This window comes from Phodopus roborovskii, unplaced genomic scaffold, assembly GCF_943737965.1.
Source record: "Phodopus roborovskii unplaced genomic scaffold, PHOROB, whole genome shotgun sequence".
Lineage (NCBI taxonomy): Eukaryota > Metazoa > Chordata > Mammalia > Rodentia > Cricetidae > Phodopus > Phodopus roborovskii.
In genome coordinates this window covers 13,525,597-13,552,614 of record NW_026126599.1, presented here as the reverse complement: position 1 = coordinate 13,552,614, position 27,018 = coordinate 13,525,597, and the positions used below count along the sequence as shown (strand labels likewise).

The window sequence follows — 27,018 nt, the reverse complement described above, 5'->3', positions numbered from 1 at the left end:
AGGGAGACTGCACACGCATCTCACTCGGAGGCGCGCCTCTTCTTTCGCACCCCCTCGGCGCGCTCCCGGCGCTGGATCGTGAGAGCGCGCGCGCATCCTGGGCTCTCCCCGCCCGCGGCTGAGGGGCGGGGCAGCGGCCAGGCTCCCCAGGCACTGTCGCCTGTAGCCCCCTCCCCTTGCCTTTTCGCCGCTCCCCGCCACCGCTGCTCCGGCCCAGCCCCACCCCAGGCGACCCTGCGTGGAGCGGCTTGTGGCCAAAGGCGTAGGTGAGCGCGCCTTGTGAGCAGGTGGAGCGGGCGGATCGCTGGCTTAGGGGACCGGGCTGGGGGAGGGGTCGGGGCCGGGAAGCAGCTCTTTGTCTCTCGGAGCCCGTTCGCGGGCAACGAGGCTACTCTTTTTCTCCCTGCAGGTGCCTGGGGAACCTGGGGAAGGACTGGTTGAATCTCACTCAGTGTGCACTCGGAGGACCCTGAATCTGGAAGCCCTGTTTGGGGGACTGGTCATTTGGGTCTCCGAGAAGCGAGGGGTAGGGGCATGGATGTTGTTCTTGTAAGACGGCAGAGGCTCGGGTGTGGGTGGTGGTTGGGAAACACGAACGTCTCAGCTTTGGGGGATGGAGGTGGCAGTAGGACTTGAGGACAGCACTGAGCGGCCTGGTTGGTGATCGGTTGTGGGTGGTTGAAAGGAAAGCAAATTGAGGCTCTTGAAGCTGAGGTTTAGGCACCCATCGGTGGCTATCCTGGAGGATGCACAGGGAGGCGCCAGGATAGTTTAGGACCTGGGATGTTGATCCTTCTGTCTTCCTCATCAGGTGCGATATGGACAAGAGAGATAGGATCAAGGCAGGAGCAGGAGCCACCCCGCGGATGCCAGCTTCACGATCACTTGGCCTTCTGACCCCTAGGCCTCCTCCAGGATCCCCACGACCTCCTCCCCCTGTAACCACCGCTGCCCTTAGAGTGCTGGAAGCTAACGGGGCTATGGGGAGAAGGCCCCTGGTGGAGCGAGCCGCCATCGGCGGCGGCAAAGCGGCTCTTCCACAGACTCCTGTTCAAGGGGCACCAGCACGCAGCGCTGGGGCAGGTCCTCGAAGCCCAGGTACTCAGCTTCATTTGTGACTTCCATTTTCACACTGCTCACCTCCCCTCTTCCTTCTCAGATACTGCCCCCTTTTCAGAAATGCCATTGATTTTGTCTTCTCCCTGAAGCCTCCAGACCCCCAGCTTCTGGGAAAGGAGAAAGGGCCCCTGTGAAGATCTCTGGCCAGGGTTCTATTTCTAGCCCTGGGCGTGCCAGCAGTGGGATCACCAGGTACCATGCTAATTCCCTAACTCCTTAATTCCCCAAGCAAGGGTTAGTTTAGCAATCTGGTACCTTTTGCTACTACACAGGAATGGGCTGGGAAGGTGGCTCAGTGTGGTAAAGTGTTTGTTGCACATATACGAGGACCTGAGTTTGAAACGCTAGTGCCCATGTAAAAGCCTGTCTCAGCTCCACACCATTGTAACCTCAGTCCTGGGTGGGAATGGGAGGTGGGGAGGGCCGGTTCCTGGTGCTTGACAAGTGTCAAGCTGCAGCTTCCTTTCACCCAAAACTTCTGGGTGTGGTGGCACTCGATGTTAATAGCAGCCCTCAGAAGCCAGAAGCATATGGACCTCTGTGAGTTTGAGGCCAGCCTGGTCTACATAGTGATAATAAATAAAACAGAATGCAAAATGAGGCATAAAAACAATCCAGCTAGATGCCAATGTTCACCTCTGGTATCCACATGTGCATGCATGAGTGAGCACAACTGTACACACATGTGCACACACATACACAAAGATATTTCACATAAGTTAGCTCAGGAACACTTCCAGGTAATGGGTCAAATGGAGCAAAAGCCATCGGTTGGATCACAATGTGCAATTGGGAATACCAACAATGACTGGTACTCCTGTTCCCAGACCAGGCCCTGTTGTCCAGAAGGGACTCCAACCCCCAACTAAGGAACCTGTGGTCAGAGGTAAAGCACCAGAGACACCCAAAAGGAATACTCTGAGCTCTGGAACACGAAGAGGTATGCAACCTGGAGACAAGGTTTCTCAGTCTTTGAGGGCAATCAGTCTCGGGTACCCATGTTTCTTTTGTATTTTTGTTTCGTTTGTAGATCCCTTAGGGCCCACATCAGCAACCTCCTCTCCTGCCATCACTCGTCGTTCCAAGGCCCCAGCTACAGAGGTAGGAATTCCTCGATCAGTTCCCAGTGCCCGGCAGCGTCCCCCGACCACTGAGGCACCCAGGAAACCTGTGAGCAGTGCTGCAGAACCCAGTGCCACTGAGCTGAGCCCAGCCTTCAGGAGGCGCTCTGCCGCCGGTGGCAGCCTGCAGAAGCCGGCCTCTCGTTCCCTAAGCTCCAGTGCTACCCCTCAGCTCTCCCCAGCCCGCTCTGGGGTCTCTCTGCGTGTAACCCCTCGGGCTCCTGTGCACACCTCGCAGCTCAAGTCGAAAGGGCAGCAAGCTCTGCGCCCACCCCAGACCACAGTCCCGAGGAAGGACAGAGCCTCTGCACAACAGAGCATGTTTTCCACTTCATCTTTAGCTACGCCTACCGCTCCACCTGGAGCCACCACACTTCAGGCTTCCTCCACCCAGGTCCCAGAGGATCCACTGAAGGCCACGCTCCCTCCCTCTCCACCCGTCACCCCGCCTCTACCTGCTTCACTTCAACTCCAGGCACAGCCCTCTATCCAGGCCACAGCTGATTCACAGGCCATAAACTGCCCACCATCACCTCCCCAACTTTCTCTGCAGAACCTCCCTTCTCCACCAGCCACGCCCCCTTTGCAAGTCCCACCCACAAGTCTGGGTACTGAAGAGGCCTCTGACTCACCCCCACCAATGGCTGCAATCTCTCCATCGCTTTCACCCCTTACACAGAGTATGCCCTGCAACCAGGTTTCTTCAGCTTCGCTCCCTCAGGAGACTCTCTTGGCCACGCCTTTCTCACCTGCGCCTCTGCCTCTAGCCACGCCTCCTCCACAAGTCCTTCCTTCGCTGCCAGTTTGTCCGAAGAATCAGTCAGCTCCCCTCCTCGCACCCTGTCAGTCCACTCTGTCCACTCTAACCACGCCCCCTTCCCCGGCCAACTTTTCTGTCTCTCCTCCCCTTCCCCAGGCCACGCCCTCCAAGATAACCACGCCCCCTTCGCAAGACACTCTGCTTCTGGCCGTTTCTCCTTCAGTTTCTTCCTCTCCCCCCTCCTCACCACCTCTGCATGTCCCTCCCTCTTCCGTGGCCACGCCTCCTCTGAGGCTCCCACGGTCTCTGATTCTGCCCACTTCACAGGCCTCTTTGTTGACCCCGACACCCTCACCGGCTTCATCGCCCCAGCAGGCCACGCCTCCTCCTTTGGCCTCGTCCCCGCTGTCGGTCGCACTCTCTCTGGGCTCACCCCCTCTGCAGGCCTCGCCTTTTTTCCTGCCTACACCCCCCATGCAGGCACGCTCTCCACCCTCGCCTCCTTTGCAAGCGCCTTCTCTTGCTACATACCCTTTGCCTCTTCCCTCGTCCCCGACCTCGCCTCCTCTGCCAGCTCTTCTCTCCCCTCCTGCCTCACCTCCTCTGGAGGACCCTCTTTCTCCCTCACCCTCACCTCCGTCTCCCTTGGCAACTCCCCCACCAGAAGCCCCACCTTCGCTGGGTTCACCCACTCCTCTAAGTTCATCCCCTCCGCAGGCCCCATCTTCTCTGGCTTTGCCCTCTCTGCAGGCTCCCACCTCCCCATTGGCCACAGAGGCACCTCCCCTACAGGTTCCCCTCTTGGCTTTGCCTCCTCTGCAGACCCCGCCCTCTCCCCTGACCACGCCCCCTCGGCAGGCCTCTCCTGGCCTGACCTCGCCCCTTGTTCAGCCTCCTTCTCCTCCCGCCTCACCCCCATTGCAAGCCCCTCGTCGACCCCCGACCCCAGGTCCAGATGTCCCGATCTCAAGTCCACGGCTGACCCTGTCGCTGGCCCCTGCCCCGCCGCCGCCACCCTCGCGAAGCCCGTCCAGTACGCTTAGCGGCCCGGACCTGGCGGGCCACAGCAGCAGCGCCACGAGCACGCCAGAGGAGCTCCGTGGCTACGACAGCGGGCCCGAGGGCTGCGCCTCAGTGTCCCCGGCCGCGGACGCGGAGCTGGCTGCCTGCCACCCGGCCTCCTGGAGTCGAGGTCCTGCTCCACCGTTGGCAGTGCGAGGCGCTCCGGGTAAGGATTTCGGGCTCTAGGAGGAGCTTCCCAAGGAGTCGTCAAGCCCCATATCTGGTCTATTTTTTAATTTAAATTTTATATTTATTTTGTGTGTGTGTGTGTGTGTGTGTGTGTGCATGCGCATGTAAGTCAGAGGACAACCTGCAGTAGTATATTCTCTTTCCACTGTGTGAGTTACGGGGATGGAGCAAGGGTCGTCAGGCAGGCTGCAAGCGCCTTTACTCATCTTGCAACCTCTTTAAAAAAAACACCGATTTTTTAAAAATTTACATATGTGTATGTTTGTGTGTGGCTCTGGGTTACAGACGATTGTGAGCCACCGAACTTAGAACCGAACTCGGGTCTTTGAAAGAGTGCTTGTTCTTACAAAATGTTAAGGCTAGGTTGTCAACCTAGCTTTTAACGGCTGAGCCTCCTATCCGTCAAATCACGTTTATTTATTTATTTTGTATGTGTTTGCATCTCTTTGTGGGTATGCCCTCCTTTGGTGCATTTGTGGAAGTCAACCAACTTACAGAATTCAGTTCTTACCTTACCTGTGGGTTGAACTCAGGACTTCAGGCTGAACTATCTCTCTAGTCTTTTTTTTTTTTTTTTTTTTTTTAATTCTATGTGTACCGGTGCTTTACCTGAATGTGTGGTTGTGCACCATGTATGTGGTGTCATGGACGCCAGAAGAGTTTGTTAGACACCCGAAACTTGACTTACAGTTGTGAGCAGTCATGTGGGTGCAGAGTACTCGAACCTAGGTCTCCTGAAAGAGCAGCTAGAGTCCTTAACCACTGAATCATCTCTCCAGTTCCATTCTGGTCCATAATTTCCTTTTCACACCCTGAATTGCTTGAATATTTGTGCAGACTCATGTGTCACAGCGCTGATATGACAACTTATGGGAGTTGGTTCCTTCCCTCCTTCACTATGTAGGCTCAAGAGAGCAAACGCTGGTTGTCAGGCTTGGTGGCAAGTGCCCTTACCCATTGAGTCAATCTCGCTGGTCCTCACTTCTGCTCTTACAGGAGTTCCCCTGCCGTGGCCTCCCGCTGCCTGCCCTGGCTCCTCTGACGGCCTGTGCACCATCTATGAAACTGAAGGACCGGAGTCGGTGGCCCCTACCCCTGGATCCTTAGATGCGGATGCGGAACCAGAGCCGGAGCCGGAGCCGAGGCCGGGCTCTGGCGGTGGGAAGACTACTGCTGCAGCCGGCTCAGGAGCATCCTCACGAAGCCCAAAGTCGGCTCGCCTGGGTGAGCTGCCGCTAGGGGCGCTGCAGGCGAGCGTCGTGCAGCACCTGCTGAGCCGGACACTGTTGCTAGCTGCTGCAGAGGGTGCAGGTGCAGGCAGCGAAGGTGGTTCAGGGGGCGCAGGGGGTGGCAGTGTCCCGGGGGGATCTCGGGCTCCGCTCAGCGATGCCGAATTGGGCCGCTGGGCCGAATTGCTGTCTCCCCTGGACGAGTCACGTGCCAGTATCACTTCAGTCACCAGCTTCTCCCCAGACGATGTGGCCTCCCCACAGGGTGATTGGACTGTAGTGGAAGTAGAGACTTTTCATTGAGCCAGACCCCAGCTCTGCACACCATACACATACGGCTTTAGAATCCACCCCTCTGGTTACACCTCTTTGTCTTAGTCTCCACTCCCACTTCCCTAGACAACTGGATGGATTGTTTTGTTTTGTTTGTTTACCTCTGTCTCTGGGCCTCAATCTTTGTTTACCTCTGTCTTTGGGCCCAGGCTATGTCCTTATCCTTCCTTGGCTTTAGCTTGGAATGTACCCGCACCCAGGCCTAGGCCTTCCATTTGAGCCTCTCTTTAGCCTAAGCCATTGTCCTTCTCTAAGGAGCCACACCACACCCTGTGTTCAGTGGATGAATAGCCTCTCATACCAACAGCCTCATTGGCAGTAAAACCAGAGATGCTGGTGCCTGTGAGCCATGGTTATAGGAGCTGAGAAAGGACCACACTGCTTGAAGGACCAGGCTACACCAAGCTGTTTGGTATGCCTGACTGAGTTGGAGTTCTGGCTGAACTGTGTGATTTTTTTTTTTTTTTTTTTTCAGTAAGGAGGCTGGTGAGACAGAGCCTACAATGGCTTGTGATCTTTTGGGTCTCACTTCTAATAAAATCATTAGGCTCAGGAAGGCCTTGTGGATGGGCTGTCGGCCAGACTGGGGAGCCACCAAAGCTCTTCTTACCCTGGGTACCCGTTGCTATAGCCCCTTTGCCCTGTGTGTGCCCTTCTCTTTCATGCTTGAGAGTTGGGCCTGGAGGATGAACTTGAGTGGAGAGGAATGGTGAATTCTTGACTTCAGCTGATACTTCCTCTTTCTGATGGGCAGTGTCAAGCTGGAAAATGTAGAAATCGCCTGAAAGGCAGGCTGCTTGGCATGCCTCTGGGAGTTTAGCTTGCTTGGGCTGAGATGGAAAACACCTACCCATTGTGGGTGGCATTGCTCCCTGGCTGGGGTCCTGGACTGTGTAAGCCAAGAGCTGAGTAGCAGTGTGCATTCACTGCTCTTTGCGACTGGCTGCTTCCAGCTCCTGTTGCCTGGACTTCCCCACAGGGATAGACTGTACCCTGAACTGTGAGCCACAATAAACCTTTCTCCCTTCAGTTCCTTTTGTCAAGGTATTTTTATCAGTTAAAGGAAAATAAATGGAGATAGTCTCCCTCTCTTTTCACCAAGAGGCAGTAACTCTCCCAGGCTTGCAGAAAGAACTTGTACACATGTAGGACTGGAGTGGACTGGCCTGGCTGTACCTGGAAGTGGGGGTGCAGAAGACCCAGGGGCTGACACCATGCCACTCTATGTATTGCACTCACAGGGGCATCATTGCCTTGTCTCTTATGCCAGATGATCTCATGAATTCTCAGTTACTGTCTTCATTTAAGTCTGCCAATCAGAATTGCTTTCTACCTCCCAGCCATCAACCTGTGCCTGGAGGCCCTAACCTCAGGCAAGGCTCTCTCTTTCCAAGTGCCCCTGCATGACATTCCCCCTTGAATGTTATTGTTCAAGGATCTCCTGCTTGGCACTAACAGTATGGGAGTCAAAATGGCGGTACCCCTGTGTTGAGCCCCCTTACCTTACCCTGTAGTCAGGTACTTGTCAGGCACAGACAACTAAGTTCTCTGTCCTCATCCTGAAGCAGTCACCTCCTAGCTTACAGTCCAAAGAGAAAAGGGCCCCATCTCAGAGGGCCACTGCTATCTCTGTTGTTGGGGGTAGGTAGGGCATGTGCTGGACTCCAACATTCAGATTTGTGGCAAGCCAGAGATTTCTTCTCTAGCTGAGCCCTGGAGGGGAACCCCAGTTATCCTTGTTCCCAGATGTCAAGAAAAGTCTAAAAGAAAAAAGATGACCTCTTCCCTCAAAGACAGGGGTTTTCTGTATAGTTCTGGCTAGCCTAGGACTTGCTCTGTAGACTAGGTTGGCTTGGAACTCACTTGGTAGACCAGGCTGATTGGAACTCACTTGGTAGACCAGGATGGTTTGGAACTCAGATCTGCCTGCCTCTGCCTTCCAGTGCTGGGATTAAACATGCCACCATGCCCGGCAAAAATCTGACTCAACGCTGGGCAGCTAGAACCTCAAGGCCAACTTCTCATTGCCAGGCCCCAGATCAGGGAGCCAGCTTGGAGACAGGAGTGTGTGGAGGATTAGTGACCCCACGGGAGTAGTAGGCACAGTGAGAGATGAACATCAGGGTTAGATCTGTGGGACTGGAATGAATGGGAACATTTGTAGGGACTCAACTAGGAATCAGGGTTGTGTCCAGTTGCTCAGTGCCATTGGGTAGTGAAGAGTTGTCTTTTAGTGCCATTAGCTATAATTACTCCTCCACCATGGGCTGGAGCTAATCCTGGGTACTCTTTTTCCAGACAACCCTCCAATAAAATGTCCCCATTTCCTGACTCAGTTTGTCATTTGATATACTGCCTGGTTACTGATCCTCAGTAGGAGATTTCCCACTCAATAGACTCTCTTCTCAGCTTCCTCCATGGGCCCACCTGCCCTTAGTTCAAGCCCAAACTCATCCTGACAGGAACAGTCACACACCTTCTTCCTGGTCTCACCACACTCACACAAGATCTGTTTCTTCTTCCAGGATATTCTGGCGCTTCACCAATAACCCCTCCTCTCCCCTCAGTCCCCATGGCATCTGGCCTTTGTGCTCTTGGCCTCAGAGAAACCTGTCACACTGCCTCCTCCAGGGAGTCATTTTGATTTTTCTGCTCAGGTTGTCTACTTTGGCATTACATTAATGACAGTTCACCCCAACCCCTCAGCACCCACCTCCATGACAGCAGAGACTTCATAGAGACAAGGACAAGGTAGAATACTCCATGAGTCTCCACTGAATGGAAATCACTGGGCCCAGCTCTTCCTGAAGTTGGCCATTTGGATGAGGCCAGGCTCAAACCCTGTCTCCATCCCTGTGGCCTTTCTCACAGAGACTAGCCACTGCATTCATCTTTGAACTTCCAGAGCACAAGGATGGGGTTCAGCACCTTCTTGCTGTGATCCTCCCAGCTCGTTGCCTTGCTCCACTAAACAGCCATTGTGACTGTGTAAATACACTTTATTTTTCATCTTTCCTGCCTGGGAGACATGGAGTGTGAACAGGCAGTGTGCAAAATGGTGGTGGGCAGTGTGGAGGGGCACATGAGGAGCACGTAAGAGGCCTCCTCAGGGGTACCCTGCCCCAGCCCCCAGGCTTTTTAATACTTAAAGAGTGGGCCACCAGGAATGGAGACTGAGCTGGGGGCCACCCAGGAAGCACCCAGGGATTGCTTGGGATGCCACTCTACCTGATGCTCTAGGAGCACTGAGAGGGGGTCAGTCCCCAAGGTCCCAAGATGCAGGGGGCAAGGGATAAAGGAGCCTGGGAGCATCGATGGACTTTGGCACCATTCTCAACTCTGACTAGTCAGAGATCACGAAACACTTCAAGAAGATAAGGGAGGTAACTCTGACTGGGACACTCTGGCCAGAAGTGGGGGTAGGGACAGGAACAAAGGGACTGAGGTTGAGAACTCCTAAGGAAGGGAGTTCTCTTCCACAGCAAGCCAACACGTGTGATCCCCAGAGGAGGATGGGAGCTCTGGGGGAAGGGTCTCTTCTTTGCAGCTTCTGCAGCTCTAGAGAGTGGGGAGACACTGCCCAGGCCTGAGCTGGTTCCCACTGACTATTCACACCCCAGGTGACCCTGCACATGGCATGGGGGGGACTTTGGTTTCTGCTGCAGGGGCTGTGATGCCCGCACCAGGCAGAAAAGCCCAGCCTGGCCATCTGACCCTGGTGGCAAGGGGTTGGCTGTTCAAAATCACTGTGTCCAGAGAGCCTGTCCTGGGGTGCTAATAACCAGTCCAAGTTGCTTCTCCTTCCTCAGACCTACTGCAGCTCCTGGGCCCCACCCAGCAGGGCCACCCTTGTCCCAAAGGGAAGCTGACTATGAGGAGGAAGCTTCCTGCTTATCAAGTCCTGGGACCTCTGCACTTTCGGTCCTTGTCCATATTAGGAGAGCAACATCCTCCAGGTAACTGGCCCAGGCACCCCTTGAATTCAGGAGGGTCTGGGCTATATGGACTAAAACGGGTAAACACTGCTGTGTAGGACCGGCCTGCCAGTAGGCCCTGCCCTCTGCGCTGCCTCCTCCACCTCGGTAGGTGGGAGCCTCGGTGGCACAGACGACTTTTTTAGTACTTCGAAGCAGCAAGGTCAGTGACTGCTGCCCCCTCTTGGCAAGCGGTGGTTGCAGCCTCCAGGCTCCCAGAGAGTGGGCCCCCAGCCTCAGTTGTCCAGGCCTTGGTTGCTATAAGGCGTGGCCAGCTCGTCTGCGTCGCTGTCTGAGCTTCCTTCACTGTCTTTGGCTGGCCTTTCCAGACGACGGAAGAAGCGTGCGTCCCGGGGTGACAGAGGGTAGAGTGGGTCCTGCAGGGCTGCGCCCACGCCCACACCCACGCCCAGCAGCTCTTCATCAGAAGATGGTAGGGAGTCCTCGTCCAGGTGCCGGGTCAGGCTAAGCCCATCGAAAGCCAGCGGGTCCTCGAAGGTTGGTGGGCCTTTCAGCAGCCGCACCTGGGGTGCGCGGGGAGGAGGTAGGGGGCACCCGCGCATTGGAAAGACTGGTGTACCCACACAAAAGCCTGGCCATCAGGCGCCCTCCTCCCTTGCCCTCTTAGCTTCATGCTTCATCCGGGTCCCTGCACCAGAGTCTGGCCTGTCGCCAACATCCCATGCTCTCACCTCGGCCTTCAGCTCCTCGATCTGATCCTTCAGCTCACGTATGTACTGTGAGGAATCCGAGTGGTTCAGCTGGCCCTGGATGCGGCCTTCCTCCCTCTGCCGGTAAGGCCGGAGTACTGGCAGTCAGAGAGCATGGCCAGTCCAGGGGGGCTACCCTCCTCCCAGCTCCTTCAGCTCACCTGGATCTCCAGTTCTGCGATGCGCTGCCTCATCTCCGCCACTGCGGCCATGCTATCAGCCTCCCGAAGGCGCACCGCCATCACTTCCTCCTTGCTCTGAAACGGGGGACGTTGGGTTAAGGAGATGGCAAGGTCGCAGGTGGGGTCGTGGGATCCGGGCAGGGGCCGCACCTTGCACTCAGCCTCGGCCTGCTTGCGGCGGCTTTCGCTGAGCTGAGTCTGGAGTCCCTTGTTCTGCGCCGCTAGGTACTGCAGCTTCTCCTGCAGAGCCGCACGTTCCGCCTCCACGCGGTTCAGCAGGTTGCGGTGGATGTTGTCCTGGAAAGGAGGGCCAGAGGGCACAGCAGCAGGAAGGGGTCGTCACGATTTGCTCAAGGGGTCCGCTGTGGGGGGGCCCCTGTCCCCCGAGTAGGCATGGTCTACCTGAGTCTCCAATTCCACCACGCGCTGCCGCCATTCGCGGCCATCGGCCAGGGCCTGTGCCTCGCGCAAACGCACAGTCATGAGCTCGTCCTGCAGCTCGCCCAGGACCAGCTTCCGCGGGGACTCCTTCCAGCGGCCACCGCGGGAAAGATGGGCCTAGAACGGAGGGTGGAAAGGTTCTAGAGCCCAGCCTTGTTCTCGGATGAACCCCGAGATACGCCCCACCAGCTGCTCCAGGCGCAGCCTGCTGGGGGCACCTTCACCACCCGGCCTCACCTGCCAGGTGTCCGAGAGTTCCTGCAGCTGCAACTTCAACTCCCGCGCGGAGGCTACAGCTTCGCCCTCCCGCACCTTGAGCGCCTTAAGCTCCTCTTGGAGCCTGGCCACATTGTTCTCATCTGGCAGTGAGCTATTTCTCTGCAGGGAGACAGGAAGTGAGGAACCTGGAAAGCTGCTGTAACTCCATGCCTAAGCCGCAGGACCCATGCATACCTTAGGTCTTTCCCAGGATCTTTTTCTGCCTAAAGCAGCTGATGGAAAGGAGCAGGGACTGGGACTAGGCCTAGGGGAAGAGGACCCTCGTGTGTAATTCTAGCCAAGGTTCATTATCTGCAAAATCAGCATCTACTTTCTCTCAAGTCTGTCCTTGGAAACCTTAAACTGTGAGACCTCCTGTAAATATTACTACTAATTATATAATGCACTCTGGGGCAGCTAGGGTGAGTGCAGGTCTGCTCTTAGCTCCAATATTCAACCTTTTCAGGACCCATGGGGCTACAAACGGGCTACAAGACAGGTGGCAGCACCCTGTGCTGTCCCCAGGCCTGGCCTTGTGGAATATTATTTTAAGGTGTGCTACATTTGTTTATGCTGTGGAACATTTGTTTAATGATGCAAAGATGTGTTGCATTCTTTTATGTTGCATTTGTTTAACTCTGTGAAGCTGTGTTATTTTGCCTATATAAAACACCTGATTGGTCTAATGCAGAGCTGAACAGCCATAGCAAGGCAGGAGAACGTATAGGCCGGACTGACAGGCAGAGAATAAACAGAAGGAGAAAAGAAGGGATCAGGAAGCAGGAGAGATAAAGGAAGCAAGAAAAGAAGGGGCCAGTCACAGAGCCAGACACTGAACAAGAAGGAAAGAAAAGTTATACAGAAAAAGTCCAGAGGCAAGTTAAGCTGGCTAGAAATAAGCCAAGTTAAGGCCAGGCGTTTATAAGTAAGAATAAGACTCTGTGTGGCTTATCTAGGAGATGGGTGGCAGGCCTCCCAAAAGAGCCAAAGAGAGAAGAGTTAAAAAACAAAAAACATCGGACAACATGGCCTGGAGCCCTTTTCCAGAAACAGGCAGGCCTGGGACCAGCCTCTATTCTGCCTAGTGTGGAGAGGGCCCAATAACTGGGGGTGTGGTGGTACTCATGATATAACTTGGTAGGCCTGGTCCTTACTGACCCTTGCTTAGGTCTGGGTGTGCAACACAAGACAAGACAGGGTGTAGGCTGGGCACATTTCCCTTCTGTGTGGGGGAGGTGTGTTGATGAGGCAAAGGCTTTTGGCCCTTACATAGCAGTAGCTGATATTGGGGGAGGGGTTTTTTTCCTCAACTTTAAGAACCTTGTGGCAGTTCCCAGGAGAGTTTTGTTGTTTTTTTTTTTTTAAAGACATGATCTTTGGTAACCCAGGGTGAAATTAGACTTGCTATGTAGCTAAGGATCATCTGGAACGGCTGATCATCATCTTCCATCTCCCCAGAGCTGGGGTAACAGGTATGCACTAGGGATGTAATCTGGGGCTTCATGTATGCTAGGCAAGCATTCCACCAACTAAGGTACATCCTAGTCTGAGTTCCATCAGCTTACAAAGCAGCTGGGCAGGCACTCAAGTCTGGTTGCCCACTTCTAGAGCTGCAGGCAGGAAAGTGTGGCCCTTAGTTTGCCTCTGGAGAGTATCTTCATTGGAGAAGATGCTAATTAATGGGCCCAGGCCTTGCCCTATCAGCCTTTCCTTCCCTACATCCTGGAACCTCAGCCCCAGTGCACAGTGCAGTGGGGTACCCAGGCAGCTTATGAAGCCTGCCACACATTGTGATTTGACAGTGAGACTTAGGGCAGGGCTGTGCTGCTGTGTATATGAGCGTGGGCAGCTCTGGGATGAGGGCTCCAAATTCTATACTCTTAGATGACTGTTTGGAGACTGTGGCGGTGTAGGGGACAATTCCTAGGGGCAATGGGTTCTAAAGCAGCTTGGAGAGGTCTCCTCTTCCAGGGGAACTGTCTGACTGAAGGAGAGTACAGCAATTTCCCCGGCCACCTCTTTTTGTTGGCTCTCTCTCTCTCTGTCTGTCTCTTTGCTATGCACATGTGTGTATGAGTGTGTGCTTGAAGAGGCCACAGGATGATGCCAGATCCTGCCCCATCACTCTGCCTTAACCCCTTTAGATAGGGTCTCTCACTGAAACTGGAGCTCATCTAAAGACCATCTAGCCAGAGATCCTCCCATCTCTCTGCCACACTGCTGCGATTATAGGTGTATGTGACCATGCCTGGCTTCTGAAGCTTCTAAAAATCCTTTCCAAGCCATACCTTTTCCATGTCCAGAACCTTGTCCTGCATTTCTCGAAGGGCACCCAAAGTCTCTGTCTCGCGTAGCCTTGACTGCTCCAGCTCTGTCTCCAAGTGGGCCACAAAGTCCTCTGTGAGGCGTGGGTTTTCCTGCAGGTAAAGAACAGCATTGGCCCCTGGTGGATAGCTTCCACACTAGTGGGCAAGAGGGCCTGGGTTGGAAGAGGGTCTCAGTTTCTGGACATCCTGGTTTGAACCCATACTTTATTCATGGCACTTGGAGGCAATGGAACTGGCTTGGCTACTTTCCAGGGAAAGCCACACAGAAGGAATGTTGGGAATGTGACTTTCCATGAGTTTTGGATGACTTCTGAGAACCTCTGAGACTCAAATCCCAGAACCATGGCTGTGGGTAGGACATGTGCTCCTGCAGTGAGGCCCATTGTAGAATCATATACATGGGTATGGTCAGGGACCAGAGCCAGGGTTGGGGCCTTTTCTACCTGTCCCCCTCAGACCTCACTTCAAAACAGGGAAGGACAGGAGGGAAGAAAGTTCCCTTTAGGCTTCTGGGTAGAAACCGAAACCCTCTCTTTCTTTTCTGGTGGCCTGGCAGGGAATTCCTCTAGGGGACCACCCCAATCTGGCCTTGGCAGGCACCCCCTTCTCCAGCCACAGTCCCCTATTCCCTGATCTTGTCCTGTTAGGAACTCTGACTCTTTGTGCCAGCATCTCTTCCTGGTCAAGACAGGCTCCAGGCCTCCTGAGGTGCCCTTCTAGGTGACCTCCATCTTTTAGCACTGCTCTTGAGCCTGAGGACAACAGCTCTGGACCTGACCTCCCTTTTCATTGCCTTACAGTAGGCCGCTGAGGTTGTTTCTCAGAGGAACTACTGCGTACTCTCAAGATAAGTCATACCCACTCAGGGTGAGAAATGGAAATCTTAGGCTGTGCTGTGAGGAGAAGAAATCCACAGGAGCCTCTGGATACCCTATGCACATTACAGATCTAATCCCTGAGGGCCAGAAGGCAGGAGGTGTGGTCCTGCCAGTCAACCCCACCCACACCCCGTACCTGCTGTTCCTGCAGCTGCCGAATGGTGCTCTGTGCCTTCTGAAGGTCTTCTGCAGTTGAGCTACACTGTTGCCTCACCACTGCCAGCTCCCGCTTGATGACATAGTTCTCCTCAGCCTCCTGTGCCCGTGTCACCTGCCCCTGAGCACAGTGAGGATGGGGGTGGAAAGGGTGCTGTGACTATCTGCTTTGGTCCCAGGCCTGGCCTCTGGGAGGCTCAGAGAGGATGAGAAGAGTGAGTGAGACAGGCATGGCCTTTGGTGCTCAGAGCCTGGGATGGGGTACCCCACAGCAGGCCTCAGGATGTAGGGGGGTGGAGACAGGCAAGGACAGGTCACCTGAAGGATCCTGGGAGTATTGGACATTGTGGAGGTACTGCCAGGCTTAAGTGGCAACTGCCCCCAACTCCCAGGCTTGAGCTTCTTCCCCCATTCTGGCTGTTTGCCTCTGTCTCAAATGAAGAGAAAGATTGTTTTCCAGAGTCAAAGGCCTCGGCAAGGTAGAATACACCTCTCCCTGGGGGTCACTTCCTCCACCCACATCTCTCCCACCCAACTTGATACCCCTGTCCCCCATTCCAGGCTCGGAGCCCCTGGGTGCTGTGCAGAAGCTTCTAGAAAAGCCATCCAAGGGTGAAGCAGCAGCAGAAGCAGGTGAGGGAGAGATGGTGATGCGATGGAGGCAGAAGCAGAGAGAAGTCAAAGGGTTGTGTGTGTGCCTGCAGTCGTGCATGCATGCCTGTGGGTGAGCACGCTCATGGAAGTTCAGCAGAACACATGTCAAGGCCTACAACCAAATGCTGTCAGGGTCCAGAGCCCTATGCATCTGTTGCCCCTTGGTGGAAAAAGCCTGCTGTCTAGGCTGAGTGTAAATTTTCTTCTAAACTCACTCCCACAAATGCCTCCCATCCTGGTGTTTGTTTCCAGCTCACATGCCTCCTCCCTCAAAGCATTTGTCTCCCTGGAAGCTGCTCCCTCCATGCAAGTTGCCAGGCCTGCCCCCTTGCCCCCAGAATGGCAGTGGCCAAGAAAGAGGTGGTTACTGGCTGTCTTGTGCAGGGACCCAGGAAGGGTCTAGGATGGAGAGTGCAGAGGTATATGGAAAGGCTACAGTACCTGGATTAACCTATCAGCCAAGGCCGCGCTCTCCTACCAGGCGAAGGGGGTTCCCAGCAACAGGGGAAGGAGGCAGAGCAGAAGGCAGGGGACAGGAGAAGGGGAGAGACAGACAAGAACCACTTGTCACTAATGCAGTGGGCTACCTCTAGAAGCAGGGGAGAGAGGAGTGAAGACCAGAGAACCAGCGGAAGAGGACCCGGAGAAAGACCAAAGCCAGAGCCAGCTCCGTCCTGGAGGGGGTTCATGTGAGTTGGGGGGTCGGGGTGCACTGGGCTGAGAAAACTCAGCAGCAGGAATGTCTCTCCACTGTGTGAGGAGAAGGTCCCAGGGAGGGCTGGGACCGGGGATGCATTTCAATCTTGAGAGAAAACAACAATTGAGGCTTTTGGGTAGTAACATCCTCTCTATGACCTACTGCCTCCTTGTGGTCGGCAAACAGTCAAAGGAGGAGCACAAAGGAGCAGGAAGTGGGGCCCAGAGTCAGGCTAAATCACCCAAACCACCCTCATCCTTAACCTAGTAGGACCCAAGGCCAAGTCCATGCCTCTCCACCTCAAGTGGTGAGGCTCCCCCATCCTCCTCCACTCTGTCTTCCTTCCGCTCTGGGTGAGACTGACAAATTACAGGTTAGGGTTCCTTGTGGTTCAGTGACAGAGCTCAGCCTCCCACCCATGTAGTTTGTGGTTGCCATCCACTGAGTTGTAATTCAGTGGCAACCCTAGGGGCTGAGTTGAGATCCAGAGTGGGATGAAGTCTTCCAGGGACCCCTAATAACAGGGCAGCCCAAATCTCAGTGGGGTCTGGGGCATTTGAAGAAAAGGCCAACCGTATATTTTGTTGAGACAGGGTCTCATGCAGCTGAGCCAACTGGCCTTGAACCCTTGCTCTTCCTGCCTCCACCTTCTGTGTGCTGAGATCATAAGAGTAAGGCCTGGTACCTCTGAAGGGGCAGACAGGGCTTTTTCTGTCTCTCTCTCCTCCCCACCTTCCCACTTAAAGGAAAAAAAAAAAAAAAGAGTAAGGCTCACCCTACCCAGGCTTAAGTCCGCTGGTTCAAAAGGGAGTAATGGCCCCAGCCTTAATGGCTGCTGGGTGTTTTGAGGTGGGGAGATTTGGAACCCAGTGGCTGGTACCCACACTCCTCACCTTCTCTAGGGTCTCAATCCGTTGTTTGAGCAGTCGGTTCTCTGTTCGAAGCCTCTACAGAGGAAGAGCAAGAGCAATTCAGAGCATGCCTGAACACTTACAGACACTTAATCCTCATTCGCCAACCACAGAGGTCAAGGAAGGTCCCTTAGAGACATTATGTTCTGGGTCAGAAATTTCAGAAGATGAAGCATACTCCTGTCTAGATGGTTCATTAAAATACGGAGGACCTGCAAGATGGCTTGTTGGATAAAGGTGTTTGCTGCCAAGCTTGATGACCTGAGTTAGATGCTCAGGATTCACATGGTGGAAAGAGAGAACTGACTCCTAAAAGATGTCCTCTGACCTTTCACATACATGTTATTGCATACACATCCACAAAATAAAATAAAAGTTAAAACTGTTTTGGTGCTAGGACTGTGGCTCAGCTAGTACAGTGCTTTTGTAACACATATGAAAGCCCTTGATTTACAAAACCCTGGTTTGGTGGCACATACTATAATCTCAGCACTTGGGAGGTGGAGGCAGGAGAATCATAAATTCAGGCTCATCCTTGGTTACATACTTAATTGGAAGACAGTATGGTCTACATGAGATACTGTCTCAAAATGATGGTGATGATTTTGGTTTTTTTAACACAGGATTTATTTATATAGCCCTAGCTAGCTGTCCTGGAACTAGCTCTGTAGACCAGTTTGGCCTCAAACTTACAGAGATCTGCCTCCTCAATTCAAAATGATCTTTTAAAAAATCCAAACCTTCAGTAGAAACAACCCAGAGAGCTTTCATGGCATGGCCTCCAGCCCCGTCCTCCCCCAGTGAATGTAAGGAACAGTTAGCATCTATACTGTCCTCAGAAGTCTGCTTCTGCCTTAGTCTTTTGAGGACAGAGAGGCCTCTGTTTTGGGAGAGGAGCAGATTCTGACCACTTTTTGCTTTGGTCCCAGCAGCCTCTAAGTTAGACTCTCTGGAACAGTCCCCCCTCTCAGAATTGGGCTCTCCTGTGTTGAACATGCAGGTGGTCTTTGCTTTAATCTGAGACTGGATTTCATATGTCCCAGGCTGGTTTAGAACTTGCTGTGAAGCCAAGGTTGCCTTTGACTCCTTGATGCTGTTGCTTCTACCTCCTGAGGACTAAGATGGTAGACATGTACCATGATGCTGTGTATGTGGTGTGATGCCAGGGTGTGGATAAAAGTCAGGGCACTTTGGAGAAACTGCCTTGGTTACACTCCTGCCCCCACAGTCTTGTTATATAGCTATATGTTACATTCTTGCTCCTACAGTCTTTTTATATAGTTATATATTATACTCCTGCCTCCTACAGTCTTGTAATATAGTGTAATCAGCTTTGAACCCTAACCCTTCTGTCTTCTGAGTATAGAGGTGCATCATACCATGCTTGGTTCTGTCTTCTGTTCCATGGTGAAGAAATTAGGGTAAGTATCTGTAGTTTTAGGGTCTCTCATGACCCTCTAGGAAATTGGTATATGTAGATGTGCTGTAGCTCTAACCTCTTCAGCCTCTTGGTTATGAAGAAATCATTAGTATTAGTAGATGACTGAGAGTCCTGTCTGGCTGTAAGGGTTTTAGTTGTCAACTTGACAGAACCTAGACTCACTTGGGAAGACAGCCTCAATGAAAGATTGTCTACATTGGGTTGGCCTGTGGACACATCTGTAGAAGAATTTCTTGACTGCCTTAATTGATGTGGGAGGAACCAACCCATTGTAGGAGGTACCATTCCCCAGACAGGGAATCCTGAATTGCATGAATGGAGAAAGAGAGCTGACCACAAGTAAGCATGCATCCCAACATGCCAACAAACTCTTTGTTCCTGACTGGATGCCACGTGACTAATGGTCTCAAACTCTTTCCTTAGTCGTAATGAACTGTAACGTGGAATTGTTAACTAAAATAATTTCTTGTCTTAAATGTGCATGGAGTGACTACAGAGAGAGGCCAGAAGAGGGTATTAGATCTCTTGAGATGGAGATAAAGACAGTCGTGAACACAGGTCCTCTTAACTGCCTTGCCATTTCTCCAGACTGCCTCAGTTTGTCATAGCAGCAGAAATGAAACTGGAATACTTGCTATGGGTTGATTACACAGATCTCCTGGGTTGCTTCTGGGGGAGACATGGTGATAGAAACACCCAGAAAACAACTGGAGCCAATCATGGCTCTGATGGTCACTGAGTCACATTATGTGTAAGGAGCTGAGTCAGAGAGAAGCAGAACTCAGCTGAGCTTCCCAATACAGTTGGGTCAGAACTGTTTAAGAACAGGATTAGGTCCCCAACCCTGGTCTATAAACTCCTGGATTGCTCTGTCCATTCTGGTCACTGCACCTAGCACACACAGAGAAGCTTGGACAGGCCCAGCTGATGAGTCCTCCCTTTCCTGATTACCCAAAAGGGAAAAAAGGGAGGCAGAATGAACAAGGGGTACACAGGGCTATACACTGGTCACAGTCACAGTTTATGAAAAATTGGGAGTGTGGGCCTGGGTATGTTGTCTAGTTGGTAGAATGCTTGCCTAACATGCTTCAAGCCCTGGCTTCAATCTGCAAGACCCTACCAACTGGGTGTAATTGCACACGCCTCCAATCTCAATGTTCATGAGGCAGAGGCAAGAGGGTCAGGAAGGAGTTCAAGGTCATCCTTGGCTATAAAGCAATGTTAGGTCATACACTTGCTCTGTGTGTCTTAAAACCTTTTTTCCCCCCCAGCTGAGGATGGTGGTACACATCTGTAATTACAGTACTGAGACAGGAGGACTGCAAATTTCAGGACAGCTTGTACTACATACATAAAGGCCTTGTCACAACTAATAAATTCATTGTTTCTCATATTTTTGGCTAAGGTTAAAAATGAAAAACAAACAATAAAAAATAAGTAAATGAGGCTGGGCATGGTGATACATGCCTGTTATCCCAGCACTGGGGAGTAAAGTTCAAGACCAGCCAGGACGATTCCATCTAAAACAAAAGAAACCAAAGGTGGTGGTTTCTTTTGTTTTAGGGACCCGACATCCTCAAATAGTTTTTTACTTAGGTATTTACTCTTCTCTTTATTTTGTATGTGCACACACACACATGATTGCCATGGTCCATGTGGAGGACATGCAGGAGTCAGTTTCTCCTTGGGGATCACATTTAGGTCATCAGGCTTCGTGGTAGTGCCTTCACCCACTGAGCTGACTTGCTGACTCTGAAAGTCTCTTTATTTTATGAGGTTTCAGCATCCAAGGCCTTGCTAGCTTGGGAGAGAGAATCCTTCCCAGAACTAGCCAGTTGCTAGAGAGCAGGTACATTGTCATTTTTCCAACACAAGACCAACAAGTCCAGAACCCAAGTCCTCAACCTGTCTGGTGCTTACTAATGGCCTTATTCTAATGGCCCAGTACTGCTCAGCTCCTTGAAGCTGAGAAAATCACTCCTGCCCTGCCTGGTCCTGAGCCTGTTCACACATACCTGCCCTGTTTTTATTCTTCCTTCCTGTAGAAAGCATGTTGAAGGTTCTGGTCCCTGCCTCCTCTATGTTCTCTGAGTGTCCTGTTTTTTCCTCTTGAAACAGTATAACCAATTTTTCCTGTGTGGTGTGTGTGTGTGTGTGTGTGTGTGTGTGTGTGTGTGTGTGTGTAAGCTCATGCTCTAGTGCACACACACATGGAAGCCAGAGGTTGGCATTTAAAGTATTTATTATTTATATTTTGAGAAAAAGTCCCAATTTAAGACCTGGCTGGCTTGGAACTTACAGAAATTGGCCAGCCTCTGCCCCTAACTGCTGGGATTAATAGGTATATGCCACCATGCCTGGCTCCAGCCTGGTCTGTCCTTCTGTTGAGACAGGGTTTCCTTTAGCGCAGGTTGGTCCCTAATTTGCCATACAGCTGAGGAAGACTGTGTACTCTTGATCCTTTCAAGTCCATTTCATCAGTCCTAGGATGACAAGATTGTGCCACCATGCCTGGGGTTGTTGGTTTATTTTGAGACAGGGTCTCAGTATGTAGCCATGGCTGGGCTGGAACTTGTTGTGTAGACAAGATTGGCTTAGAACCTATAAATATCTATCTGCCTCTACCCCCTGACAGCTAGAATTACATGTGCTACCATACCTGTTCCACTTTAATTTTAGAAACAGTTTCTCTCTGAAGCTCACTGTTTGAGCTAGACTGGCTGGCTAATAAGTTCCACAGATCTGCCTGTTATCTCCCTTGACCCCAAGTTACAAATGCACACCAACCTTGCCTGGCTTTTGCTGTTGGGTTCTGGGACATCTGAACTCAGGTCTTCATGCTTGAGAGACAGGCACTTAACAAGGCATCTCCACAGCCTCACCTTTCCTCTTTTACTCGGAATGTGCCAATTTGGCTAAGCCTGTCTCTGCATCTCTAGGGATGGGATTAAAATGAGACTACCACCTCTAGCTATTTTATGTGGGTTCTGGGGATCGAACTCAGGTCCTCATGCTTGCACAATGAGCACTTTACCTTCTGAGCCTTCTTTTACCCTTTGCCCTCTGTTTTCTTTTCCTGTGCTGAGGACAGAGCCCAAGGCAAATGCTCACCACTAAGTTATAGCCCCAGCCCCAGCACACTCTTCTTTCAAAGGTAGTTGTCCATGCATTTGTCATCTTGCCTTACCCAATTCAAACAAGGTTTGTTTTGTTTTGTTTTGTTTTGTTTTGTGATAGGGTTCCTCTGTGTAGACCTGGCTGTCCTGGAACTCATTCTAGACCAGGCTGACCTTGAACTCAGAAATTCTCTTGCCTCTGTCTCCTGAGTGCCGGGATTAAAGTTGTGTGCCACCACTGCCCAGCATCAAATCGGGATGTTTAAAAAAGTTTAAAGGTGAAAGCCCAAACTGCAGGACATCTGCGCCCTGTGTGACAGCATCCATCTGACTCTTCAAGGCCTTTGGGGGAACTCACAGGGGAAACTTTCAGTCTCGCCCATGGCCCTAAGGGTCTGTGGCATATCTGTCTATTGCTGGGTCCTCATGGTCACTAGATAAGAGCAGTCCCCTTGTCTGCACACATCAAGAACCACATTTTGGTTTGGTGCAACACCCAAGCTGCCTTCCTTGTGAGATGACTCACAAACCCAGAAAGCTTTCTGGAACCCTCAAGCAGGGTTTGCAGACACAGGTGACAGGTGATCTGAATCATCTAGGCTCTGCCCCTGACTTTCCATAAGAGGTGGGAATGATGGCTACAAGGTCAATAGTAATAGGAACAGTGCAGCAAAAACCCTGTTTTGCAGATGGGGACTCCAATACTCAGAGAGGTGAATTTACCTGCAAGGTTAGCAAAATTGGTTCTTGATGGGACACCAGTGTTAACCACTTTGACTCATCAGCTGGAGAGGACAGAACCAGGTCTGTGTGTGGGTTTGTGCCCCTGTCTGTCCTCTATACTGGGTGATAGGGCCCTTTTGCTTGGTGAGTGGACTTTGAAGACCCATAGCTAGTCGATGGGTTGGAGTAGGTGGGCCTCCTAACAGTTAGCTGAGTATGAACCTTCCTCTTTCTTCATCTAAATGCTGGGCAGGGACTGTATTTTTGGAGCTCCAGAGTGCTTTCATCTGGGAAGCCAGATCCTTATCACTTAAGACCAGGTCTCTTCTTTGTTTCAATCAATTTTGTTTGGTGAATAGCTAAAGTCACATTAAGGGGGGGGGGGTGAAGCAGAGGCCATCAAGAGGTGAGTTTGGACTCAGAGGTTTTGTGTACTCAAGGACCTGATTTTGATGGGCTGGCAAATCAGCTATCAGTGCAACCCTGACCCTCACTGGGCATCCATACTCTAGCCTACATATCCTGCTTGCCTGAGCCTTTCTCCTCTTAGCCCCCAATCTCCAAGGTTCCCTGTCCTCTCAGCCTTCTGGGTGTTCTCCTGCCCATCAGGTACATTCCTGCTACCCTAGGCCCTCTGCACTGAACTCCTAGACTAGGCGTGTCTTACACGTCTGGCTGTCTCGTGTATGATTATAACCAGAGCACTCTGTGGAGTTCACACTATTTCACTGATTTATTGACGCTCAACCCATGACAGGGGGCTTCAGGGACATGAAGGCAAGAAACTTTGACTGTCTTGTTTACTGTTGTGTGGCCAGCTCTGAGGATATGCCAGTTGGGACAGGCGCTCCCACGCGGCGCTGGCAGGTGAAGGAAGGGTCATCAGGAACCTCAGGCTGGATAAGACTGCTCTCTAGCGGCCAGCTCTGGAGTTGCGAGGGAAAGCCTCCAGGGCGCCCATTTTTGCCCCTCCCCCCATGCCTCGGGAACTCACTTTGATCTCGATCTGCTCTTCCATCTCCTTACTCTTCATAGCTGCATACTCCTTCTCCAGCCTGTAGGAACAGGACACGCGGTCACCGTCCCCGCCTCCCCGGGACTGGGGAGGGTTTCCCTCTTGGGGTCTCCATTTCCAGGCACTGACCTCTTCATCTTTTTAGGGTTGTACTTGACCTGGTAAGCCTTGAGGACCAGCTTGTCCGGGCAGCTGTCAAACTGGTGGGGGATCACTCTCTGGAAGTACTGTGGGGATACAGGGAGTCACTGTCACAAGGGTCCTGATCATCGGGGTCTGCCTGAGCTGTCACTGTATCCTGCTACTGCCTGGGGCTTCTCCTATCTCAATCCCTAGGCTGCTGACTGGCTACTCAGCCAGCTTCTGTAGTACAAATGAATGACTGTAAGAGAAGGAACAGCTGGGGAAGACCGGAAGGCCTGCCTTCCCAGGATGCCTTTGGGGGAAACTTGAGAAAATCAGGCCCAGAGGTGGGGGTGGGGATCAGCTTGGCTAGTCATCCATGGCTAACCTGAGTTGTGTCCCAGGAGCCAACAGTGGAAAGAGAGAAGAGTTTGAGCCCCAAACCCCGGGGTGGAAGGAGAGAATTGAATTGTGAGCACTGTGCCCTTCTCCCTCTTTCTTCCTCCCCCTAACCCCCACATTAACAATAATAAATAAAATTATGTTGAAACAATCAGGCTAGAGGGCCTTCTGAAGACAGGGCTGGAATGAATGGGGTCTGAGCATGGGGGAGCCTTCCTCAGGAAGGGGGCAGAAAAGCCCAGTGGACAACAGGTCCTGTTCCTCCACCCAGCTGGCCCCCTCAGGCAGTCTTGGACAATGGATGCCCGTGTTCACAGACACAACTGTGGCTTTTGTGCATTCTTTCCTGAAGCACCAGCTGGAAGATGCTGGGAGGGGCCTGTGGGATAGGAAAACCGTGTCGAGGGGAAAGCTGGCTTCTGCCCTAACATACTGTGCCAGGGGCAGACCCAGGCAGGGAGGGGCAAGGCAGGAGGCCATCCTTCCCACATTCCCCTGGCTGAGAGATGAGATGTTACCATCTTGAAAGCCTCCCAGTTCAGCCAGGGTTACTTTGCAGGCAGACTTTGGGGGCTGGCAACAAGTGAGTTCAGGAAAGAGTGAATAGCCCCTCCCCAAATCAGTTGAGTGCCAACCTCCCTATCTCCCCAGTGCTAGTTTGTTTACTGGCTCTGGGCTATATCTGACAGAGCCTGGGTTGGGGGGGGGGTGGGGGAGGTAGGGCTGTGTGTGTGTGTGTGGGGGTATTCCTCAGCAAGGCCTCTGGAGAAAGCAGAAAGGATCCCAGATGCTCGGGAATGTCTTCCATTGGGAAGCCAGGCCCTCATAACAGCCTTGAACTTCTGGTCCACCTGCCTCCACCTCCTGAGTGTTGGGATTGAAGCCATGTACCTCTATGAATGTTTATGTAGTGCTAGAGATGGAACCCAGGGCTACATGCATGCTAGGCAAGCATGCTATCAACTAGCCACGTCTCTATCTCCCTTCTTGTCATAGGGGAAGGTTTCCTGTGCCTGTCACTTTCAGTAGAGACAGTCTCACCTTCCCAGCCACCCTGACTCACCTGGGACATGCCCTCCATGTCCAGTTGCATCAGCTCTGTCTGGTTCACTTGCAGCAGGGCGAGGCCAACCCGGAACACAATCTCCAGTCCCTGCAAAAGCAACCACAGCCCCATGAGCCTTCCGTCCTCCCATCACTGAGGCCCCTGTCCTCCCAACAGGATGACACCCTAGTCTGTCCTTTGTCCAATTGGTCATGATTCTTTCTTGGGATGGGATGTCATTCCCTCCACAGGCAGAGTGGAGTGGGCTGGGATGCTCTATGGGGCACTCACCTCATACATAAAGATGTCAAAGACCCGGGTGGCCACAGGCAGGGGGAAGGTGGTAAGGAAAAGTGTGAGGAACCAGGATGATGCATACATAGACGTGTGGAAGCTCTGTGATCGGAAGTGGGTGTTCAGGTCCGGAAGCTGCTCCTGTGTGAGGAGGGGGAGGCTGGTGGGCATGGAGAGGGAGGTATTGAGCCTCAGTGCCCCTCACCTCCAAGGAGCATTTGCTGACCCACCCTGGGCAACCTAGGTCTCGCTTAGGTCCTCTTTTGGCTACTGTGTTTGGGGGAAGCTGAGGCATACTGGAACTTTGAGTGACATGGGAACACAAGCAGGGCTTGAAGAAATGCCTGTCAAAGTGTGATTGACTTTAACTTCAGGCTGCTAGATGGTAGCAGAGCACTAGGGAAACCTAGGCTTGAGAAGGTGGCAGAGCCTTGGTCTTCCTCCTTGAGCCAGTGATTCTCTGTGCTATACAGACTGCACATCTGCTTGGCTGTGTACATCTTAGGTTGGGGGGGGGGCTTAGGTCTTCCAGCCTGGGGTTACAATCACTTCTTAACTTTGATGGGGGCAGATGCTGAGAATCAAATAATTTTCTATTTGTGGGTATGTGGAGGAAGTATGTATTTGTTCATATGTGTGTACATGTGTAGGTGTGTGTGTGTGTATAGGTCAGAGGTAGATACTGTTACCTTCTTTGACATAGCATCTCACTATATGGCCCTGAATGTCCTGGAACTTGCTATGTAGATCAGGCTGGCTAATGAATTCACAGGGGTCTGGCTGCCTCTATCTCTCCAGTGCTGGGATTAAAGGTGTGCATTATCATGTCCAGCTGTCTCTATGTATTTTTTTTTTTTTTTTGCCTTTTATCCCGGCACTGGGGAGGCAGAGGAAGGTGGATCTCTGTGTATTCAAAGCCATCCTAGTCTAAAAGTAAGTTCCAGGGCCTGGTCTCAAAAATGAAGTAAAAAAAAAAAAAAAAAAAAAAAAAAATATTTGAGCACTACCATGCTCAGCCATGAAGTTTCTTTTTTTTTGGGGGGGTGGTTAGGGAAGGATATTGGGGTCAATCTAAGGCCTTACAAATTCATAAATGCTAGGCAAGCATGCCATCCCAGCCCTTTGCATTCATTTTTTTTAGGTGCCTGGTTTCCTGTTTGTGCAACTATCAGCTCCTATGGAGTTCTCCCACCCTGAAAGAGGGGCCTTCACTGATAACTCACTGAGGGCACAGTTCTCTTGCCATGGGCTTCTGGAGCTGGCCAGTGTGTATAAGAGTATAAGGATGATGTGTGCATACATGTGTGTGCAGCATAAACACTTTGGTTCTGTCTGCCAGCCAGGAGTGAGCCCTGTGGGGGTTGCTATTTATAAATGGAGACATACATCTGCAGCTTCCCCGTAATCAGCAGAGGCAGGCAGACAACACTTTCCCTCCTTCCACCACACCCTTAGCACACAGAGCCAGTCCTCTCCTCCCACTCTGCTTTAGTAGCTCTGGGAGCTCCTTTAGGAGTCAAGGGGCCCTTGTCCTGGCTAGCCATGTCCCTCCCAGCACGCTCCAGGGAGCAGGTTTTTTTCATCTCTGGGGAACAGGACAGGACAGGTGTCCCTTTCTGGGCCTGCCTCTCTGCCCTCCCTTCCTTCTGTTCTTCCTTCTCTCTTTTTCCATTTCCCCTCACTTCTTCCTTTTCCTCCTCCACAGAACTAGGGATTGAACCCAGGACTCTTATACATGCTAAACAAGTCCTCTAACACTGACCCATGCTCCAACCTTGCAGCTCTTAGATTTTGAGATGGAACCTCACTAAGTAGCCTTGAACTTGTTATCCTCTTGTCTCAGAAACCCAAACACATG

At 52.2% G+C, this 27,018-nt stretch overlaps 2 protein-coding genes across 4 annotated transcripts in view; one reads left to right on the top strand and one right to left on the bottom strand.

Annotated features, from left to right (window-relative positions):
* Positions 1 to 701: 701 nt before the first annotated feature.
* On the top strand, positions 702 to 6,840 carry Prr36 (proline rich 36). Its single transcript, XM_051205252.1, has 5 exons — positions 702 to 1,098; positions 1,209 to 1,311; positions 1,947 to 2,059; positions 2,150 to 4,228; positions 5,248 to 6,840. Exons 1-5 carry the CDS (start codon positions 819 to 821, stop codon positions 5,781 to 5,783), a joined length of 3,111 nt encoding a protein of 1,036 aa, XP_051061209.1. The 5' UTR covers positions 702 to 818; the 3' UTR covers positions 5,784 to 6,840.
* Positions 6,841 to 8,791: 1,951 nt separating this feature from the next.
* The window catches only part of Evi5l (ecotropic viral integration site 5 like), a 39,759-nt gene continuing 21,532 nt past the window's right edge, over positions 8,792 to 27,018 (bottom strand). For 2 of the 3 annotated variants that reach the window (XM_051205489.1, XM_051205491.1), the window contains exons 7-20: positions 25,158 to 25,301; positions 24,885 to 24,974; positions 23,426 to 23,523; positions 23,276 to 23,336; positions 16,984 to 17,037; positions 15,835 to 15,867; positions 14,720 to 14,860; positions 13,667 to 13,795; positions 11,358 to 11,498; positions 11,082 to 11,237; positions 10,830 to 10,976; positions 10,659 to 10,754; positions 10,480 to 10,575; positions 8,792 to 10,311 (exon numbers count right to left, since the gene is read on the bottom strand). In XM_051205489.1, coding sequence (XP_051061446.1) covers positions 10,024 to 10,311; positions 10,480 to 10,575; positions 10,659 to 10,754; positions 10,830 to 10,976; positions 11,082 to 11,237; positions 11,358 to 11,498; positions 13,667 to 13,795; positions 14,720 to 14,860; positions 15,835 to 15,867; positions 16,984 to 17,037; positions 23,276 to 23,336; positions 23,426 to 23,523; positions 24,885 to 24,974; positions 25,158 to 25,301 — 1,674 coding nt within the window. In that variant the 3' untranslated portion in view covers positions 8,792 to 10,023. The remainder of the gene's footprint in view (positions 10,312 to 10,479; positions 10,576 to 10,658; positions 10,755 to 10,829; positions 10,977 to 11,081; positions 11,238 to 11,357; positions 11,499 to 13,666; positions 13,796 to 14,719; positions 14,861 to 15,834; positions 15,868 to 16,983; positions 17,038 to 23,275; positions 23,337 to 23,425; positions 23,524 to 24,884; positions 24,975 to 25,157; positions 25,302 to 27,018) is intronic. The other variant, XM_051205490.1, reaches the window with a different exon arrangement.